The sequence below is a fragment of the Anticarsia gemmatalis genome, chromosome 16 (assembly GCF_050436995.1).
Source record: "Anticarsia gemmatalis isolate Benzon Research Colony breed Stoneville strain chromosome 16, ilAntGemm2 primary, whole genome shotgun sequence".
NCBI classification, from domain to species: Eukaryota; Metazoa; Arthropoda; class Insecta; order Lepidoptera; family Erebidae; genus Anticarsia; species Anticarsia gemmatalis.
This window is the reverse complement of record NC_134760.1, coordinates 4,452,625-4,476,692: the sequence shown is the minus strand read 5'-3', so window position 1 is coordinate 4,476,692 and position 24,068 is coordinate 4,452,625. Positions and strand designations below refer to the sequence as shown.

Here is a 24,068-nt window from a genome sequence, read left to right as displayed (position 1 = left end):
AATGTACATACTCCTGTAATACCGAGTGTAGGAAATCACCTTACAGCTGAAATCAGTAGACAGTAGAAGTGGTTTAAAGTATATGTATAGATATCACAGGATGAGAAAGGGACAAGAACTAAAGAAGAAATTTCATCCATGATATCACCCTCTTACAGCCGAAGTTATAGGCGAAGGTGTTACACCAACGTTTACACCAGTCGTGTTACACCAATTAGTCTATACTAATATTATAAAGCTGAAGAGTTTGTTTGTTCGAACGCGCTAATCTCAAGAACTACTGGTCCGATTTGAAAAATTATTTCAGTGTTAGATAGCCCATTTATCGAGGAAGGCTACATATCATCACACTACGACCAAAAGGAGCAAAGTAACAGTAAAACATTTTACAAAAACGGGGAAAATGATGACCCTTTCTCTGTTATGTGACGCAAGCAAAGTTGCGCGGGTCAGCTAGTCTACGATAGTCCTATGTAATAGGAGGCGAGCCTATTGTCGTTTGCCGAGCACGTTAGCCAATTTCTAACTATTGTTGAGAAATATTATAATTTAGAAAATACCAATAGTACTCTACTTTGAGTATAAATAAAGTAATTAATATTTAGTAAGTTAGCACGATTAATTATTATAATTAAATTTGCGTTATTAAATTATGTCAAAATTCATCAAATCGTTATTTATTGTAAATAAGTAGCCGTCGTTATAACAGTTACGCAATAACGCTAATATGATTTAAGTATGAAGGAAACTGGTTTCTTTACGATGTATCCTGTTATCGTAGTAGTAATATTTGGGCGAAAAGTTTGTATTATTGTACTAAAGGAAGGATACAGATATTATTTTTTACGTATAAGAGACAATGACCTCAAGATTTTTTTTATCTTACTTACTTATAAAAATATTTAACAAGGTACATATTTTAGTAAACGTTACAAGACAACTATATCTTAATGAAATCAAAAGTTTTGTAAAATATTTCATTTATACAATTGGCAGAAACACCCCGCTATACCGATAATTTGTTGTAAAGCTACCATATTGCGTGACATACTGAGTGTAGAACTGAAATATTAAAATTTAATTGTACTAGCATAATATTCAATCAGACAGTCTTAAAGTTGTCGTTGATATTTTGGACATGGAAAATTAAACGCCTCTGGAAAGTTGACGGCTGTATGTAACTGAAGCAATCCATAGCATATTTCATACGTGGTTGCGATGGTCAGTGGGGACTAAGGAGCGACCGAGAGGGGGAAGTATAAGTTTTATAAGCCTGGCAGATTTTAAATAATTCCCAATATGGCTCAGAACCAAACAATTTGTTTAGACTTCAAGTTCGTGATATGAAGTGCGAACTGCACTGGGAACTATGGTGACCACAAGATAGATTGTGGTCGTTCACAGTGTCGTGTGATTTCCGTCTTCCTGGTGATGGACGGCGAATATCACGTTTTTAAACGATGCTTTATAAGAATACTTATCACAATTTTAGCGCTAATTTGTTAACCAAGAATTACCGTAATAGTAATTTTAAAACACGAAATATCACAAGACTCCCCTGTGGTTCGTTAGAACTACTAAATTCTACATACACTTAAGAATTTCCTCCGTTTACCTCTGTTTACCGAACCGGAGCCACTCGTTTTAATACTGAAAAAATAATCAGAAATTAAGAACGTTTTATTCTATAAACGACGTAATAAACCAAAAGTTGGCCCTTACAGATATTTCAATTGGATACGTAGTTTCAAATCTATGATTCAGTAGTTCGGACGTCGGACACCCTGTACAAAATCTTTGACCGCACCTAACCCGCAGTTTGCGGCGCCATAATTCCTATATACCATCGGCTTCCGTAAATAGTGAAACCGCATTTACACCATTTAATGTTTTTATGATGCTCCGACCGTTATACGGTGATTTTTTGAGACAGTCCCCGGTGTGAACGGTGTAACCGCATCCTAATTTGAGGATTACGTTTACATTAGTTGATTATGGTTTGTTGAACGTGCGGGTTTAAATTAGATTTGAAATGCACGCAAACCGTTGTAAATCATCATTTTATGCTAATCGGAGGATATAACATAATATTTCGTCGTTTCTTGAACTTATTTTGAGAATACGGTGATTTTTTATTTTCGCTTCAATAATTTTGTGTCAGTTTCTCTGTGGATACTTTAGCAAAGAAAACTTAATAGCAGACTATTTTTATAACGACAAATCATGATATTTTAACATTTTTACTCTGAAATACTCCAGGAAAATGAGATAGATTTGTACACAACACTAAAATGCCCATTTAATCAATTAGGCTTTACTAAATTAAGACTTGTTAACTGCAAACAATATTATTCTTTACTTTACCGTAATCGAATAGAGCGAGTACCGCTTTTACGCTATCATCACAACATAACATGTGTTGGCTCAGTTAAATAAATAACTCAGTTTTTCCTTATTGAATTGATTACTTTTAGAATTCCTTGCGAGTTATAAAAACGCCATTATAATACGTTTACGTGCTTTGTGTCGCAGTAAATCTTATTAATATTATGTAGATTAGAGAAAGTATTTAATATTAATATTGGGTTCATATGAAAGTAAAGGGTGTGAGACGTTTTTTTTATGTTTCTAGATCTTAAAACTAAATTAATTAACGATAAACATCCTTAAAACAAGATCAACAGATATATTCTTTTCCAATATATGTATACTCAGTACATGCACACAGACCAATTTTCAGCATAGTCATAAGTCAATTAAAACATGAATAGAATATTTACTACTTATAACTTCCGAAAAATATAATTTTAACATCGGCTCCCAGGAATATTTTTTCTTCCTCTCGCCGCTAACTTAAAATCGAATGGTTGGTAGGTTGGTTTTGTATAATGGAAGTGTTACCAATTAGCGACAAACCAGCCATGTAATATTATAATACACTTGGGAGCCAATTTATCCGCTACCAATCACTAAAATAATGATTTACGACCACCATGAATACGTTTTAAGTTATTTATTCATAGTAAATCAATAAAATACTGCTTATTCGAAGGTAGCAAATAAGATTATTAGTTTATTACTTACTTGTTAAAAATCCGTCTTCAAAAATATTTTTTATGAATAATTCATAGGGCTACGAAAAACACCGTGGTTATTAAAAAAACATCATAATTTGATTTGCAAATCAAACCCATTGCTTATAATTTTGAATGTTCGCAGTGTTCGTAGTCCTCTCTAAATTGTTTACTCTACTCTACAAATTGAATTAATCATGTTTATTTTACCACTCTTTATATAATTTTAGAAAACCGAACAATCAATAGAATAATTTCACTTATAATACGAATAACATATTTCAGTCATTTTTCTCTGAAAATACGTACATACATATAACACTAGACGTAAAATGTAAAATATCACGAACTAAAACGGTGATGTATATTTTAGATTCTCTTTATCTATCTCCTGTATAAGATTTGGCATAGTTTCACTAATTTGCATTTCCTTGTCAACAGTGAGGACGGGTAGTCCAGACTACATGTGTTCAATGCTGCCTCAGCACTGGCGGTCGAACAAGACCTTGCCGGGAGGGTTCAAGGTGGTAGCCCTCGGTGACGTCATCGACGGCACGCTGGTCACCGTCAGAGCTGGCAACGATGAGAACTGTTCCGCTGAACTGAGGAACAACTCCGCTGTGATGAAGAATAGGGTTGCTAAGTTCAATGACCTGAGGTTCGTTGGCAGAAGTGGGAGAGGTGAGTCTAATATTATTTGATAGCTTTTTGTACATATTTTGTTTCAAAGTCTAGTATATTGTTGCTTCGTTATGTAAAAAACCCTTGTAAGCCAAAGCCAGAGATACAATTTTGATATTTTTTTTACTCTATCGTTGTAGCACTATTGGTCTGCTTTATCTAATACTATTACGAAAAAAAACATAAGGGGACAGAAATAAAAGTAAAATTGTCCTTTACAGCAATATTGAAATACTATTACGTATTTATGTAGTACAAGAGTGTTTCCCACTTTTTTGTTTCACACCAAACCTCTAGTAAAAAACTGTCTGAACAATAAACTAACTTGTGTGACAACGTCAAACTTAGAATTTACCAATTTCGATTCAAGGATTACTTACGTGATTTTTGTCGTACAATATTATCACACAAGTGACGTCAAAGAATGGAGGAAAATACAATCTTTATTATATACTATCGTGTGCAGTAGCGTCAGACTTGAAATTTACAGTTTTAATCACTTATCATTAATGACTTCTGCTTAAATAGTCATTAAATAGGTACTCCAATTATTATTTACGTGTTTTTTAATGACGTCACCGTCGTTAGTTTATTATAAAAAGTTTCTAACCTTTGATAATGAAGGAATAATTAGAAAAAGTTGTATATGTCAAGTGTCAAGTACGACCAACTAAAATAATACTCAAGCACTCAATTGAACGATTCGGAGAATCAAATATTTTTTCAGAATAGGCTGCGAACATTACATTGATATTATCAGATATGTAAAAAACTTTGAAGAAAAAGTCTTATACTCATAACAAGAAGTGATTGGCATATGAATACCTATAGCTAGAATTGTAGGTACCTATATCGTAATAACCACTTTTTTCAAGACAGATAATTGTTTATTATTTAATTTATAAAAATTGTGCTATCATTATTCAAGGAAGTGTTGACAGATGTCAGTCTCTGAGGACTAGAGTTTAAAAATTAGGCATTATGTACATTATCTGTTCTATCTTCGAACAACATAGTTTTGTACGATACATGTGACAAATAAAACATACAATACGATCGACGTATTCTACGACTATAGAGACAACAGAAAATCGTTACACAGAGTACATAGTCATAGAGATTTTTTAAAGTGCTAAAATAATCGTCGTTCAAGAACTCAACTCAAAATCGATTTGTTTTTTATCCATTTTGATTAAATTTAGCATAACTGGTAACGTGATTATAAATTCAATATTTTTTGCTTTCAAAAAATGTATTCAAATTGTTTTATGACTCCCATTTTGAGTTCGAGATTACAAAAAGAAACTGAATAGACTAGAAAGACCAGCCTCTTAGAAAACTTCCGTAGAAATCTATTACCTATCGATTATAATAAAAAACGTGTAAATTCGAAGATAACAATCACTTAACTGTTTACTGATCGCTAAATCTCTGCATTCCAATTTGTATAATTCATACTCACTATGTGTGGCTGTGGGTTACGCGTTCAAGACAAAACTACTTAACCGACTCGGATGAAATTTAAAAAAGTGGGAAATAGGCATACATCCTCCATTTTTCGCAGACGAAAGCTTTCTTTTAAACCACAGTAAGGGTACTACCTTCATAATATCGGCCTCAAAAAATTAACTCAATGATTTCAAACCTTATAACCTGACTACATGTTGCAAATGAGGCTAATGTATTTTCTATAAATAATAAAGGCGGTTTTAGCTCCCAAAATGAAGTAGAATAAAACTAGTAATTCACTTAGCAGGCTGGCGGCACGCAAATCACGGCGGTGGGCCGCACTCTGCGCCAGATTAACCGATTATTATCCGCCTGCACTAATAGTCACCGCCCTGTAATACCGAGCTTTAGAGACAACATGTTTAAGATTTAGTAAAATATAATTGAAAATAAATACAATTGAATCGCAATACTGCTCGCGCCTTGTGAGGTTAATTGACGTAAATCAAAGATTGGAAGCGCAAATAAGAGATCTAGATTCAAACGGCATAACGCTTCATTTATCTTAAGTGTTACAATACTACGTTTATTAATATACTCATTGAAATACCTTATATTATTAAAGATTAAATCATCTTAATACACATATAAAACACTAGAAAGAAGGCTAACATCCGACTTAAAAAGATTTCAACCATAAAAGCCGGTTGGATATTCATACTACACAACAAACAGTCTCCAATCCATCCGTCGACCGCGCAGAGCGTAGCTTAACCACGCGCATCAAATGACCTGCGTAATAACCGCTACGGACCTCATAACGCTACTTTCTAAAGTGGTATACACAAAAAGCGCTCATATAAAGAACCAATATTAAATCGAGAGACCGGCTTGTACAAAGTATATAGTTTGACCTTTGTTACTATACGAAGATTATACAACGACCTTGTACAACAACAGAATTAAAAAACTCGGGCAAAGTTTTTTCCGAACTATATGCAAAAAATTCGCAACAAAAGAAACGCAAAAACCCCCTAGCACGTCATTAAAAAAGTTGGGAAATTCAAGTGTGAATGACGCACCATAGATCCGTGACGACAGATGAGCGCGCGCGCATAGTCCACCGACCGGTTTTCATTCATATCACGTCCATGTATAAATATTTATCGAATCACTGTCAGCTCCGACTATTACGTACATCTATTATTGGAATCAGTAATTAAGTGCCCACGCTGTGGGTCTCATTAATTTGCATTACTACACGTCAATAATGATCAGGTGGGTTTCGCTTCCATATGGCCTTATGTAACTATCAATAAATTGTTGTAATATCATGTTATTCCTGCAAATAATGTGTACTTGGTAGAGTTTTATTAACACACGTTGACGCACTAATAACAAAAATATGCAGGTACTTTTGAGGCACGGGAAAGCCTAAATAAATACTCTTAGTCACACATAATCATGATAAAGACATAATCAATGTTTATATTGTGTAATTTGCATACAACTCTATAAACAACAGTCACACCTCCGTGGTGAATGCATCAGTGTGAGTGAGCTTGTGCCACTGTGTGTAGAAAAGCGGATGTATGATTAATCAGCCAATGTTCTTGGGAGCAAGCAGCCCAGTAGTAAGTAGTAGTGGCTAGTGGGCACGCTTCACTGGCGCACCCACACGTGTTAACAATGATGAAATGATTGTAAGTGTACCGCTATCACTAGGTCATGGTGGCAGCGGTTGTGGTCTAGTACAAGTAATCGTGGTTGCTAACCAAGACATCACCACTAATTAAATACCGAGCAAAAAACAATCTATTGATAGTTCATGTGTCCGTGTTACTGTTTTTTGCTAATGTTTGTAATCGATTAAGGATCTTATTATAATGCACAAAAAGTCTTGTTTTCGTATTTCAATTGAGTTTTACCCAGAGAACAATAATAATTGGTTTTGCCGGTAGCCTTTGGATCAAATTGTGATTGAATGTAGACGTCCAAAATGTTACTTTTTTGTTTCTCTGCTTCTGATTCATAGCAAGCACATTCCAAACGTTCTAGATAATTAAGAATGTACGTTAAATCGCTTCGTAACCTAATAACTAACAGGCATCCTGCAAAAGCGCTCACACTGTAGATATAAATATTTATAATTTTAATATAAATAAATGTAATTCATAAAATAAAACTATAGTAAGATAATCGAATAAAGAAAACTAAACGATCACGCGATTAAGGCCCCGTTCCACGAGTCCCCTTCATAAACAAAATAATCGTTTGCGGTGAGGGAATGCGCATTTTCTAAATCACGAATGTGAAAACCAGCGTTTGCCGTTAACCTGTAACTGTCGTGTCTATTAACTGACAATTTGTTAGCAATCTGTGTGAATATTAAATTAGAAAACACAAAAAAAGTTAATCTAATCTTTGACGTGCGTGTAATGATTAACACGAAAATAGGTAGCATTTATATAGCTAAAGTACCTATTTAAAGTGTAACACGAATAATTATGTTTCTATTATTAACAAGATTACAGTTTGCTTTAAAATATAAATTAGTCTCGAATACTGCTACGCGGATAAAGTGCAATTTAAATACAAACTAAATAACTTATGTTAACGCCCATCAGTCACCTAAAGACACAATCAAAAGAAATAAAAACGTATTTAAATTGGTTTTATATGTTCAAGTTCTAGGCTAGTAGGGCCTGTATTGGTAAATCTATTTGAAACATTTAGTAATTGTTGAAAAAATACTTTTTTTTTAATATCTACATGCAATGATAACATTAATTTAACATTCTAAATGCAAATGACATTTGACTCATATAAAAAAAACTTCCTGATGTAAGACAAGTGATGTGTAAACATCGTAAAATGTAGTGATGTATTAAATCTTAGGCATCATTTATAAGAGGAAAACTATGGGAAGAACCATGTTTTACCTACTCATGATAATGATATAAATAGCCGTTAGAAAAAAAAAACATAAATAAACAACGTAACTGTCGAGGAGGTATGACGAATTCACATGAGGAAGGGTTTACATGAGAAGATTATAGAGGTATTAGTTTTATTATGACCTATTGACATACATGGTCAATGATCATGTTACTGGACATTCCCGTTGGCCAACCGTTTTAACGAAAATACAAATCATATCCATAGAATCCTGGATGAAATAAAAATAGTACCTGATTACTGAGTTTACTCAATGTGATTTAGATTAAAGAGATGCGCTCGAAGTAAGAACTTTGTGTTAGCAGTGACAAATATAGTACCTATAAATGAAAATTTGCTAGATTTCTTTGAACTCTTCAACCAGACGATGACTGACCTGTTTTAGACATCGTATACCTACTCCAAGTAGTATTTTATTTAGTGTCACTGACAAGTTGACTGCCGAATGAGAATTTAAATTAATCCTCTCATTCAACGTCATCAATGCAAATGATTCGGAGAAACTGTACGGGTAAAATGTACTAAAACTAAATTGCAATTGAACCAAAATATTTGTGTTTGATATTAAAACAATAAAGGAACACATATAGCACTGATAAGTAACGTAACTAATGTTTTGTTATGCATACAAAAAGAAGGAAGACAAAAAGAAGAAGGAAGGAAGCGCCACGCGTGGTGGGTTCGAATCCCACCCGGGACAAATCTTTGTGTGATGAGCACGAGTATTTGTTCTGAGCCTGGATGTTAATGTATCTATATAAGTATGTATATAGAAGTATATAAGTATGTTTATCAGTTATTTGGTTACCATAGTACAAGCTCTGCTTAGTTTGGAATCAAATGACCATGTGTGAGTTGTCCAATAATATTTATTTATTTTACTTTAAAATACCAAAGCTAACTACAAAGTGTTGTAGTCGTAATGCAGAAGTCTTTATCATTTTACATGCATAACAACAAGATTAACAAAGAGTCGGAATCCCATTATCACCATCGGCTGCAACGCCTTTAAGGATGTTGAGAAATCCTAAGGCCTGCTAAAGCATCGTTACAACAGTGAGTGTAGGAAATGAAGAGATACAGGATGACTATTTTCCTTGCCGATGCTGAGGCGTCGGGCCTAAGCCACAGAGATAAGGAACTTTAAGAACTCGTCTCGCGGCAATAGCCCAGCAACAACAAACCAAACGTGAAGTGGGCGATTATGTCATCAAACAAAACATATGATATAAGTACCTACCTACTCGAGAGTATTCAAAAGCGATCAGTGCCTCGATTCTCTAATACTATCGACTACCGACAACCGAACTGTCATCGAGAAAATTTGTATGAAAATCTGATCAGCGCCTCTGACGGGTGTCGTAGGAAACATTTTGGCAGTACATTCTAAATGTCAAAATTTCGATAGCTAGCCGGTTGTCAGTAGTCGATAGTGGTAGAGAATCAAGGTACTGATATTTAAAGTTAAACAGTGACGCAAGTAAATACGTCACGAACTTGATTCCTACGTGATTAACGTAACACCCACGATGCTGGGAAAACCTAATCAATATTTATCTTGAATTTTATTTTAAAGGTCACTCCGATTATTATCAGAAAACGTCAAGGAAATTTATATTATATCCAGAGAAGCAATTTCCTGCCACTATCGACTATTGCGTATCCTCAGCTATTAGGATTCAATGAAAATTATTGGATCAGCGGCCCTGTCCAGCTTCGCCCTGGTTACACCGAGTCAAGTTTAACAAATTCATCCCGAAACCTTCTACTCGACTCACGCTATTTATTAGTGTAAATCTCATGAAAATCTGCGTAGTTGACTTTGAGCTTATTTTAAACAGACAGATAGACACACAGAAGGAAATAAATGTTATCTACCTATCTACAGTTTAAGTGATACGATAGTGTTAAGAGTAAGAAATCGCGTCTTGCAGTACCGTCACACTTTCGACAAAGTCGTATCAGCAAGTTGGATTTTAATTTCCAAACCGCAGGCGGCAGTAAACGACGTTGGCACTTTAGTGTTCCATTGTGTTAGATGCGCCGGCGCAGCGTGCCGCCATTACCGGCCCTCATGCACCAACAATGTGCGAAGAGCAGTAAAATCACGGAGATCGTTTTAACATGCCATCAATGCTGTGACTGGCCAGTTCTACATTACTGGATTATATAGAAAATATTATACCTCTATATACCTGCACAGTATTATGTGTTCGCTATTTCAATTACACTGGTATACAGGAGTTTTATATATTATAATCTACATTGCTTTTAAAACAGACTAAAAGTAGTTGGTCATCTGCTTACGAAACTTTAACTAATCCCTATACATTTTTAAGACCATGAAATATTACTTCCTTATATAATTATATTTATTTAATTTTAACTAATTTACATACAGGTACACTACTTTGAAATAATCTGAATTCACATTTAAGCAGGTATTTTCCTTTACCTCCAGATAGGCGCGGAAGCTCACGTATTTATGCTTATTTCTCAGAATCTAGTGATGGTCAAAGATAGCGATTGCTACAAAAATAGAGACGGCAAGGTTACCTTACAAATTAATCAAATATAATACGAACCTGCTTATAAATTTTTAGAATTTATAGTTCGTAGTATTCAACGCAGCGCGTCTCCTCCTACGTTGAATTGATACTTTTCTAAGAAAACCATCGATGAATAAACACGCTTTACAAAACAGCATTCATTGAATTAATATTTACAATTAATAACTACAAACTCTAAATATTATACTCTACTAACTGACCCGGAAAACGTTGTTTTGCCATAAAAATAAAATAAAAAAACATTGTCCAGCGGACAAAATTGTGAATCTAAACCGTTCTCAGATCCCCTTGAACACACACAAAAAAATTCACCAAAATCGGTCCAGTCGTTTTAAGAGAAGTTCAGTGACATAGACACTTACAGAAGAATTATATATATATAAAGATATTCATGATTTCTGTGACTGGAGATATTTACAGATTGATATATCATACTGGTCTTCCGAAATGGTCGTAGTTATATTTCAGAGAATACAACATTGATAAAAAGTATCCATAATAAAAGAAACACATTGAATCTAAACTAGAAATTATTCTGCCGTATTTGTTCTAAAAAAATAAATAATGACTCCAAAAAAATATCAAAATCCCATACCTTTTGGGAAACCCATAAAAAGTATGTATAATTTGCACATTAACGGAAAATCCATTTATTGTTTAAAACTCTGGCAAATAAAGCCTACACTCAATAAAATTCCGAAACCACATTTCCAATACATTGTTATATATGTGAATAGTTGACCAAATAACTAAATACTGTTGAGAAAACCACAAAAATACCTACCTGGGATATATTTTTACATTTACAACACATACAACACAACACATAATGTAGAGCTTTTTCACTAATAATTTTATTGTTTGTGAAATTCAAAAAAAATTTCGTGAGCAGTTTGAAAAATTAACTAAATTGTCTAGAAAGATTATGAAAGGATTATATTACTACCTAAAGTAAAAAGAAAAAAATCTTTGAACAGTTCTTGAAGAAAAATGAACGAAACATTGACCTGCTCAAATCCTAAATCCTAAAATCTGGTAGCGTTGTATTTAATGTATCAATATCTACATCAGATCACTTAAGGCACATCACTTATATATTTCATACTAATCCTGTACTCCAAAAGGCGACTTACAAACGCAAACTTGATAACATACCAGCAGCTATTAATACAATGTAACATTACACCATCGTGTGTGAACTACCATTAGTTGTGACGTTCATCAAAACAGTGCATCGATAATGCGATGTGATTAGGAACGACAGGCGCGGACTGGTTCGGTGGCGAGGCCGACAATTTTGTATTCTTTTTGTCGTCTGATTAATTTTTGAATATTATTATACACATATCTTGTAACGAATGTGGAATGGATATGACGAAGGATCGACAATTAGTTTGTTCAACTGAAATTTGGTAGAGCTTTGATATGATTTAGATAAGACCCTGTGAAAAAAAACTTGAATACCACTTATTGCCCAACAAGCTGCTGTACTGCACTTTGCTGTTATATTTTATAAATAAATAAATAAATATATGTTTATTCAAGTAACCAAGACTCCAATGGGGTTAGTGCGGACTTAAGATTATGTTAGTAAGTTTTACATTTTGATTACGATCTAAACAATGAATCACCCCCGCGCCATCCCATGAAAAGATATTTAAACACATAGTTATTTTATAATTTGGAAATATTTCAACAATGTTGTCTTCTAACCAACCACGCTCAAATCAGGTTCTGCAAAATAATTGCAGGAGCTACAAGCTTGTACATTTAATGGACTAATTATGCAACTAAACACAATTACCCGTCAATAAACATTAGAACAGTTGACATTTTTGTTATTTCGTCATTGGTAATTTGATCGTAATGCGTTATTTCGAAAGAGAGAGTACTTGTCGTTAAATTGAACACATAATTAGGAGCGGGCCGAGTGAGCGACGCACGTAAACGCCATGACCAGAGTGTGACCAAATCATTTTGTGTGGTCATCATCGAGTTACGCTCACATCTCTGTCCAAATGTACTTTTTATTTGTTGTCTTATTTTTCTTTTCTGTCATAAATATCATCAATACTTCCAAAACGTTGGTCGAATCTTAGCTGATGCAAGAAAAACTATTTGCGTCTATAAATCACAATTTATGGAATCATGAAATCAAAGAATTTGATAAAGTTTTTAACTTTAAAAGAGTAGCAGAGTACCATGATTATTTTCATGGTTACGAAGTTAAGATTGATTTTCGAATTTCCTATAGACTCTCTGCTAATATCTCTTGCATAAAATGTACCTGTAAATATTGTTATTAGCTATTCACAGTAATCAACCAATATGTAATATGATAGGGTAGGTACCTAGGTAGAGGTACTACTTATTAAATGTCGCTACATAGTAAATTCGATATGCACTCAAAGCAATGCCTGTTCATAATTTTTGGAATAAATTATGAACAAAACTTATATTAAAAGACGTTAAGATACTATATCATCGGCCCTCGGCATCGGTGTTTATGTCATTTTAAATGCTGATTAAAGCTTATATTCCTGAAATGTGTGAAAGCTTTGACAAGCCGTCAGTCGCATGAACCGACAAGCACATAACATTTTATATTTATGCACATTGGGCGTTCCATACAATATTGAGAACTCATGATCGGATTTAACATCTGAGACGACGCAAAACAGTTGGAAGTCATACATTGCCGCGACTCAACCAACTATACTGGAAATTCGCGTACATACAAGGTAATGCAAAAGGGACCGCAAAATATTTCCGAGAAAATCGTGTCATAGTCGTGTACATAAGAGGCGACGGTTTACAAGTCGTCTCCACTCACAAATGTCACTCAGGATTTACGTTCGATCGTAAATCAAGATGGCGGCTATTTCCCTCCCCTGCACCCTTGCGGCCCACCAGCGCCCGCGCACAATAATTGAATATTTCGCGCGCCTCTCTCAACACCTCCTGGAGATGGTCGTTGCAATACAATGTTATGTTTTATGACTCCGCTCGTATTGTGTTAGGTCCTAAACTGTTGATGAGTGATCATGCGGAATGCATTAAGTTTAATAGCAACTTTAGAAGCAATATTTCACCTCGTTCAAGTCACGCCTTTAAAGCTTAGCGGCCAATGTTTATGATGATTTGTTTCCGTATTGAGATGCAAGTTTTACTTCACTAAAATAACTTTACTAACGCGAAAATGTGGAGATATTTTTTTGTTAGCCGAAACCGAAAATGTAAAGTTGCCGACCGTCGACTTAGGAAATAAAACTTATTAGTACCTACCTAATGTTTTGAGATCATAAATTATTTTGTTCATAACATAATTTACAGAATTGTTTGAAAAGAGTAAAGTTACACAGTGCATTTTTCATATGTATCCGACTTACATGCCGCAGTTTAAGTCAACAACAAATATTAGTTTTAAACTTTGGTCCTGAGATTGCAATTCTATGATTAGTCATATCATATTACACAACCGTAAATTGCTAACAGGCAAAACTGTAGGTAAACGCACAAATTATTATTTATACTCACACTATGTTTACTACAGAAACCCATCGTTATCATGAATGAGCCCTATTACACGCTCACGCAAACATCAATGTCCATGCAAATGGAACTTCTTCAATGAATGGAAGTAATGGAACACTTTGATACATTCTTATATTGAAGGTTTTGATTGACGGTTACGGGAACGTGTCATCAACATTGCAATTTATATGACGGATAATAAACGCAATAAAACTTGCAATAGTGTATGCTTGTTCCATTCAAATATTATTTTAAACATACTAAATGTATATTTTTCGTAACTGCATAGTGTATGATTTATCGGTAACGGGTAAACATGTCTTAACTCGTATTGAAAAAACAGGAAGCTTCTGAATTTTAATAGAATATCTTATCACAACGTGCGCACGTTACAAACTAAACTACCTATCTAAAAATAATTAAATTGTAGGTTACAGTTATACTAACAAAACGCCTGCAAAATTTGAACGGGCACTACAATATTATAATTAATATCAATTACCCGTGAGTGCAGCATGCATAATTCGTATTGTGGGCTCAGCCTAACGCAATCCGTCGAAAAAACCGAAACGAATAACAAAACACGTAGCTAATCTCGCACGCGGAACACGTCGAAATCAGTCATTTATTCGGAATGGAGTGCTCTACACACGAATTATCTGCATTAGACATGTTAATCCACTCATTTTAACTGTAATTTTATTCGGTATTTATCGGTGCATTCATTACTGGCGACCGCAAATCGGACGCCCAAAAAGCTCGCTATTTTCCACCCATACGCGATCCGCAGTAGTTAGGGTGCGTTCCCACACCAGCACGCACTCATACGCACTCACACACACATGCGTGCACGTGATTATCTACTACATAGAGGCTAATAAGTTGATTAATATGATTGAACATAGTTGCGCGGAAGGATTTATTGTGTACTTGTATTTGATTTAGTACGTTATTATAACCCTGATGATGTGGTTGTCTGTATCATTTAGAGCTTATTGCAGCATTAGAATTATATAGTTTTATGAATTTATTTATTAAACATTGACTTTGAAAAATAACGTGTGATTTCCGTTGTTTCAGGGAAGAGCTTCTCATTGACCATAACAATATCAACGAACCCACCTCAAGTAGCAACTTACCAAAAAGCCATCAAAGTCACCGTCGATGGACCTCGGGAGCCACGCTCCAAAACTAGTAAGTACTCACATCTATCTATTTATTAATAAGCTACAGTTTTTAGACACATACGTTGTAAAATTGCTTGTAACACCGCTTAAATTCGATTTCTTCATCGAAAGCACAGCTCTAGGCTCTGATAGTTAAATAGTAATTAACCAGTTAGTACAAAGTCTACATAGACCACTGCGGAACATGATTCTCAACCAAAAGCCGCTGTAACGGCCAATCACGGTCGACATTTACCACAACCACCATGGTTAGCAAACCAATTAATTAGCATTAAGACTTCAAGCAAAAATAAAACGTATCTTCATGTCATATTTATTATTCTTTTATATCACTTCGAATATCTCTGAAGAGACGCGCCTCACTTTCAGAAATCAATGCTTAAGATACAACAAAAGGTAGTCTTCTGAAACTGGAAACATTTCTTACTAAAGTATCTGAAAAATCAAATAATTCAATCATCTCAAATCAGTAAAATATTAAAAACAATAACTACCTTATCCATCTCTTTATTTCAGTTAGGTACTAGTTAAATACAACTCTAGCCACATTTTGTCAACAACACACTCGTTTATTTAAACAAACAAAAACAATACAATTATTAATCACAAACAATATTTATTCACTGAAATACAACATTACCAACTTACCAATTAATTAAAAAACTAATATGAAAACATAATTCGATCGGGCATGTCGTGAGCCCAATTTGTTATTTCGACGTAGCGGGACGCAAACCGCATCGGGGACATAAACAATTAAAATATATATAATTTTATGAACCGTTTCTATTATTATCGTGTAATTTTCATATACGCGATAGGCGGTGGCGGTCGACCGAGATATCACAATTCGTAGATAAGCACTTTTCTTCCCACGAGACTCGAACTGATAACGTCCTCGTATGTTTTATTTTTACCTACTTCATTGTTTTACTGTGTCATGTTGTTACACGTTGAAGGTCGTGCTTCACTGTGCTCATGTCACCAGTTTGTTCTACTTCCAGGTTCAAATAGCAGCTCAGTTGTTATTTCAGTCACAGCATTGTTATCAGACACGTTCTTTAATAATAATAATAAAGACAACTCCCGCACTAAGAATTGCTCTTGTGTTGCGGGGACTTTTTTACAAACATACAAACAACGGACACAAAGCACAACCAGACCCGAAACAATTATTTGTGGATCGCACAAATAATTGTCCCGTGTGGGAATCGAACCCACGACCTCCCGTTGCGGTGGTATCGGCGTGGCGACCTAAACCACTGCGCCACGGAGGCAGTTCAACAGTCTATATCATTTTGTATTGAAAACCAACTTAGTTTTGCGGTTGATATAGGATGGAACAATAATTGTGCAATATTTTGTTTGTGGTGAGTTTGTTATTGCATAACAGGAAAAGAGATAATAGGAGATAGCTAGAACGATATGAAGTTCGTATTAAAAAGTTCTAGAAAAAGTGGGCGATTTAATATGACGCAACCAATGAAATGTCAGTTTACTTTTTATTCCCAAAACAGTGCCTCTTAACTTTCATATAATATCCACCCCACGGTAAACTTAAAGCTAATTAATATCATAAAACATCGTCTTCCGGCTGTCAGTCACGAAAACACAAAACTAAGAACAAGGAGGCTCAAAAGGAGTTCGAAACTTGGAAGCTTCGACTATCGACGAAATTGGCTGGCTAAAAAAACACGTTACGCCATATGGAGTGAAGCCGGCGGCAAACAATAGTGAAATTATATCAGTAATAAGTTGCACTCACGCACTGTGCAACTGTGAGGACCTTTGTGCCGGCAGCCGGCATGACGCGTTATGGCAGCCACTCAGGGACATACGTATTTTTACGTTTCACAAGTTATTTACTACTTATTTCTTCGTATTTAATAAAAATCATATAGTACCTGTAGTATTCTTTACTAAATGGTCCGGCAATGTAAAACGCTCACTCTCCTTCTATCATTAGGCTCTGCAAAAGAGGGAGAGCCTAATGACAGGTTTCACCAAGAATTCAGAATCTACAATCCACGCCTGGTCGATACAAACGGTCATAAGCTGCCAGCACAGCGTAAACAGAGTCGTAATCAAAACATTCCCCAGTTCATTAACATCAGATGCTTATCAACTCAAAAATCCCATTTACAACAGAATATATCAAACAAAGCAAAGAGTGAGGACAAAAGGTCCAGTACTTAACGAATAAGCCTCAAAACTCGGCGGCGCACTGTGGATCGAAAATCGGCTGTAGAAGACATAGAATCTCGATGTCGTGAATGTTATTTTTTTTGATGGAAATGTATTCTGCTGATCATTACTGTTCTATAAAATGTCATATGAACTAATTCTGTGCGCAAATGGAAGAGTTATAATTTTTTAAAGAAAAATTTGTATGGAGCTGACATGAAAAATGAGAATATCTCTGGAATCGCAAGGTTGGCCGTTATATCCTTGCACACTGTTATAGTACTATTTATTTGTGAATTTTTGACATACTTTATATCGCGGCATCACTTGCGATTTTTTTTCTAAAAATCGTCAAAATTTTCAAAAAAAATATTTTGTTTGTGATACATTTAAATGCTTAAGTATGACTATAACAAGTGTAATTTACAATATTTTTTATGCTTATACCGAAACGTTCAGAGAAATCACAGAATCGTACTACTCCTCCTCGAATGGTGTTCTCTAAACCTCGTATAATCTTTGTTTTCTTCCGAAAGACATCCAATTGGTACAATAGCATTTACTGCAATTATGTCCCCTCTGTGAATCAACAATTTGTGGACAGTTGATGACATGTAGCACCCATCATACAGTTCCATGTATTTTTCAGCGGTTGTTCTAGCGTATTCGTAAGATAACGGCATGTCTACAAACTCTCCAGATGTGATAGCTCTCAGAATCACAGCAAATCTGCGTATTATGTGTTCATCTGATGCAATGATCATCTTTGAATCGATCTTGGATTACTTTTTTTCGTGGATGCAATAACTCTTGATGGCCTTCTCCTCTAGCAGACCACTTTTTGTAGTCGAGACGATACGGTATGTGTAAAAATTATTCCATCACATTTATGCGGGCATGAAATGATGATAATCCGAACTCATACACACCAGAAGAAATGGTTTTTGACGCAACGGCATCTAACTCATTCATTTATGTGGTCTTAGCCAAACACATGTAGCAGGCCGCATTGACTTCGCTTCTTTGTACATATCTATACAAATTTTGCCATCAATCATCGTCATCATTGATTGGTTACTAATTTCATGTCCCTGACATTTTGAGGTAACGAGAGCTGCAATTTTGTTATCCGTAACGAGAGCTTCAATATTGTTATCCATAGCAGTTTTTTCCTTTATGACAACTTCTTTGGTTGCTTTCAAAAAACTAAACTGGACTGGAGGGTAATACATAGGTGAGTAGGGTTTTGGATTCACCCATACGGTATCACCGTCAGCTATCAACCTTAATGGAACCAAAGAAGTCATAAATATGCTGGAATCATCTTGAACACTCTCTATGTTTCGCTTATATCTACTTTGATTAGATGAACCGTCTAATCCCCAGTTTGATATTAATATCAATTTTTTTTCTTGTCCTCACAAGTTCGGTATTTGGATTAGATGAAAACTTAATACGCAGGTTTGCTGTGATTCTGAGAGCTATCACATCTGAAGAGTTTGTAGACGTGGCGTAATTGAAGAATACGCTAGAACAACCGCTGAAAAGGTGGTGGAACTGTATGATGGGTACTAAATGTCATCAATTGTCCACAAATTGTCGATCACAGAGGGGACATAATTGCAGTAAATGCTATTGTACCAATTGGATGTCTTTCGGAAGAAGCTTCAGAGGCCCGAAACAAAGATTATACGAGGTTTAGAGAACACCATTCGAGGAGGAGTAGTACGATTTTGTGATTTCTCTGAACGTTTCGGTATAAGCATAAAAAATATTGTAAATTACACTTGTTATAGTCATACTTAAGCATTTAAATGTATCACAAACAAAATATTTTTTTTGAAAATTTTGACGATTTTTAGAAAAAAAATCGCAAGTGATGCCGCGATATAAAGTATGTCAAAAATTCACAAATAAATAGTACTATAACAGTGTGCAAGGATATAACGGCCAACCTTGCGATTCCAGAGATATTCTCATTTTTCATGTCAGCTCCATACAATTTTTTCTTTAAAAAATTATAACTCTTCCATTTGCGCACAGAATTAGTTCATATGACATTTTATAGAACAGTAATGATCAGCAAAATACATTTCCATCAAAAAAAATAACATTCACGACATTCGAGATTCTATGTCTTCTACAGCCGATTTTCGATCCACCGTGCGGCGCAAGAAAGGAAGATATCGTGTACTAGGGGACTTAAAAGTTTGAGTTAATAGACTTAATTTGTAGGTGGGCCGGCGTAAGCCGCTTCGCTGTTGACCCTCGCTAATTGCGTTGTGCCCAACATTACATGGACTATCGACTATCGATAAAATGCAATTTATTTGTAGCGCGTTGCCAATGATATTTATATAATTGTGGAGGAAAACTATAATGCGTCACGCTCTGTGGGATTCAATATTTTTAGATGAACTGAATATAATTTTGTTCAATAAAATACGAATGGTTTGTTTAGTTTATGTCTATTGAAAATCTGTAAAACATGCAACGCAAAGGAATAAAAAACAAATTTAAAAAATGGGTAATTTTAAATTTTCTGCCCACTTGGAAGAGTCCAATTATTAATATCTCAAAATTCTCTCTATTACAATACCAAACAAGCTTACTTACAACCATAGATAACGTATTCAAAGCTAAAATATCGACATCTTTTAAGCACATTCCTTGTTTCTATAAATGAACAACAAATAATTATCCGAATGCATTTGTTTGTGTGGAATCCTCCACATAATAGCGGCATTGTGTAAACTCATAAACTAATTATCCATATTTTTTTATACACAAGGACCCAAATAATTGGGGCGGTACCTTTTCAAATAAAGGTCCACACCGACAGAAGGTCCGCCAATTTCGAAAAAAAGACCACCTATTTATGTAACAAGGTGATTGACACATTGCAATTTAATTGAAGATTGAACGCCGGTAACTTAGTTTTTATTCGGTTAGAAAATTAAATTAAATAACCAAACTAAATTGTTTCTTACCCATGCAACCAACTTTTTACATCCATCTAACCACTTTTTTTATATTCACCCCTCTTAAGTAAAAGTCTGTGCGCATCATTGCATTCGTTGCACTTCAAATACGCCAGATATAATCAGAATATATATCAGAATTTAATGTAAAGAGGTTTCCAACAGTTACCGTGCAAATTATTTTTAGATGTCCTAAAATGTCCTTTCCAATTTGTAAAGTATACAATTGTTTAAGCGATTCTTGGCAATTATAGGTTCACAATCAACATGACTTACACCCAGAGTAAAGTTTTAAAATTCTACATTGACTTTCAGGTACAAATGTATCAACGCACCAAATCCGATCGTTTGGTCTCCAGCGGTCGCTTATGTGTGAGAGCGCGTCGCTCGCCCTCCGTGACATGGAGTACAAGAGCTCCTCTGTGAGGAGTATCAGGTCACTGTCACACGAGGAGCGAGAATACAAGACCAACGCTAACCTACCTACGGGAGGTATGTACTTTTTATTAAGCTGTTTTTTTAAGTTATTCTTTCGATTTTATCGTTGGAAATCTGTGTTTGATTATTTTTAGAGGAGTTATATAATACGAAATGGATGGCAGAAATATATTACCAAAATATTGGAAGACCAAAATTGTAGAAGTACGCGGTCGAGGCATGATTTAAATCCTACAATCAATACGCATAATGATTAACATTTAATCCGGCTCGCGTTTCTCCTATTCGGTGTTCTAAAGTTAAACAAAACTAAGTGACAAACATGCACCTGTCAACCTCACCATTCGGTTACCTGTGTGCGGTAATAAGGCCCAGTGTTTTCCATCCAGCCGTAAATCATCTAAACAACAGGCAGACAGATAGCTAATTTTCTTGACGTAATTATGCCCTAAATAACTGTAAAGTGTCCCGGAGCCTGCGTTAAATTTATTAATATCCGCGCTCATTACGGCAGCACTCAGCCTCACGAACCTCTAACTGACTGCCGCCTTATTTGCCGACGAGAGCGACGCACCACCGTATCTAATAGACCCGGACAAAAAATAGTGCCAGTGACTTCTCCAACAATCCGCTTATCCTTTTGTTCCGCGATGCGATTTGACTTATTTTCAAAATTGATACCCAATTTAGCACTAATTGCAACCGAAATTGTACAATTAACAAACATTCGATGGAGTGCGTAACAGTCGTAAATTATAGCTACTGCAATTATCGTGGTGTTCCGTAAACCACAAATATTTGATTCCAGTTTTCGCTAATGTCAATACAGGTTGGTTGTGAAAAATCCGACTATTATTGCCATCTTTAGTCACTATTAGTTACGGTGAAAATATTTACTTAGTAGACACAAAAAATCTTGGGATTTTGGTTGTAATCTGGGACATTCCAAAGATTTTAATTTGGTATTTCCATATTTTGCGAATACTTGAGAAAATTATTAAATACAATTTGTCCAGTCTAAGAATGACTTGGGCACGCCAGCTCCGGGGCGTTTACAAGGCAATCCCAGCGGGTTTCATCAGCGCAGCGCGGCAATCTGCGCGCGCGCCGCCTAATGACGAGCCGCCATTACGCACGTTATTAGCCGCGGTGCCGACAGCCCATGTCAACTCTAATGCTTGTTGTTACTTCATATTATTTCGTCTCACACAAACATATTTATTCCTCTTGTCACATATTATATCTCAAACAAAGTCCTTCTTGAGGTGTTCGTCCAAGATACCAAAATATGAAACAATACCACGAGCATTGCGTTATTTTACAAACATAACATTAATTACCATTTAAGTGTTAACTATTGGTTTATTAAATACAATACGTTGTAGCCTAAACCACTAGCGCTCAGCGAGACAAAATGCCTATGTCAGGCTATTGTGATGACTAACATCCAAAGCCAAACGGTTTGATTACATTAGTCATGCTTTCTAGGTCGAAAAAATCAATGAAATCGCAAGTACAGCTAAGACAAAGTCCAATAGTAGTAGTGTAGTTAATGGTAATTTTAATATAATTACAAGACATTGTTTTTACATTCTTAATGATAAGCTTTTTTCTTCAATTGTAGCCCAGTCATTGTGACTTACCAATTGCTTAGCGACTGATCGCTAAACTGACGAACTGTACAAAATTATACTTAAATAAAACGGTGGATATTGCATCCGTAATGATCAATTTCGTGTCTTAGATACCTGCGTAATACACCGGTTCGATTACCCGGTGATTCACGGCTGTTATTTAATGACATCTCCGTGGTTTCTATCACACATTTTCCCAGTATTGTCAATTTCGAAACGTAATTTCTTTCATTCATAGAATGGACCAGTTTACGGATGTTTCAACACCCATCGCATTTTGAGTGAACTTGATATTGTAATATTGATTATTCTTTGGGTATTAACTCATAAAACTAGTATTTTTAGTTCGTTTTGTTGACATAATGTATTGATTCCTTTGACTCTATGGGGCTAACAAACATAAGTAACTTTAACACACAGAAAGTAGTCATGATCACTTTTGGCAAGTAGTCCAAAATTTTCTCTAGCTGACCTTTAAACTGAATACATATTCATATTTATAACACGTGTATGAGACGAGGCTACAAACAATGTGGTCGCCGGTGATGACGTAGACGGTGCGGGGGGCGGGGGCGGACAATCGGAACTGGCCAATTATGTGGACTGATGGAACACCTTGCGAGCCCACGCGTACCCTAAACTAAACTATGTTCGCGTTATTGGAAATGCGTCGTGTGTTAGTGGTGTAACGCAATTTTCTAACACTGCCCCATTTTTATGTAACATGCGATATTTTCTGAAGGTTTTGTTGGACTTTAATTCGTTTTAGTCTAGTGTAGGAAACACTCTAGTCTCAAAAATCGAAAATCGACATGTGTACTCATACACACAATGTTCCAAGGCACATATACAAGACAAGAAAGTGACCTAATCGTTACAAAATACAATTTTAAACAAGACAATGAACGACCTTCCGAAATTGTTTTCCTTTAACCCATAACAGTACAATACAAGTATAAACAGGACATGCACAAACTCAACGGCAGCAGCACTTTCGCACTGATACATTAGCACTTAATAACATTTTGTTTATGACGCAATGGATTTTGTTCCAAGTTTTCCTTAAAAGTGAAAGTGACGAACGAGTCTACTACACTAGGTTACAACTTAGCTGTGCGTAATCATATTTAAACGTTTCGTATATTACCAAATAGACTATTGATCTGATGATGTAGAATCTGCTTTGAAACAAGGATTTCAAAAACTGATAATAACGGTTTAATTTTATATGAGAGTACATAATAACATGTATAAAGCAATAGCACAAAATCTATAATATTACGCGATGGATAGAAAGTTATGTAAGCAGCAGAGATCGCGAACTTTCGACAATATCGATCTCGTCTCATCCAAATGTCAAAACGCCAACATTAATGTT

At 35.3% G+C, this 24,068-nt stretch overlaps 1 protein-coding gene across 1 annotated transcript in view; it reads left to right on the top strand.

Moving 5' to 3' along the window:
• The window catches only part of LOC142979476 (uncharacterized), a 53,299-nt gene that overhangs the window by 4,571 nt on the left and 24,660 nt on the right, over positions 1-24,068 (top strand). Inside the window, exons 2-4 of the mRNA XM_076124394.1 lie at positions 3,516-3,755; positions 15,347-15,460; positions 20,934-21,110. Of these exons, the coding sequence (XP_075980509.1) occupies positions 3,516-3,755; positions 15,347-15,460; positions 20,934-21,110 (531 nt within the window). The remainder of the gene's footprint in view (positions 1-3,515; positions 3,756-15,346; positions 15,461-20,933; positions 21,111-24,068) is intronic.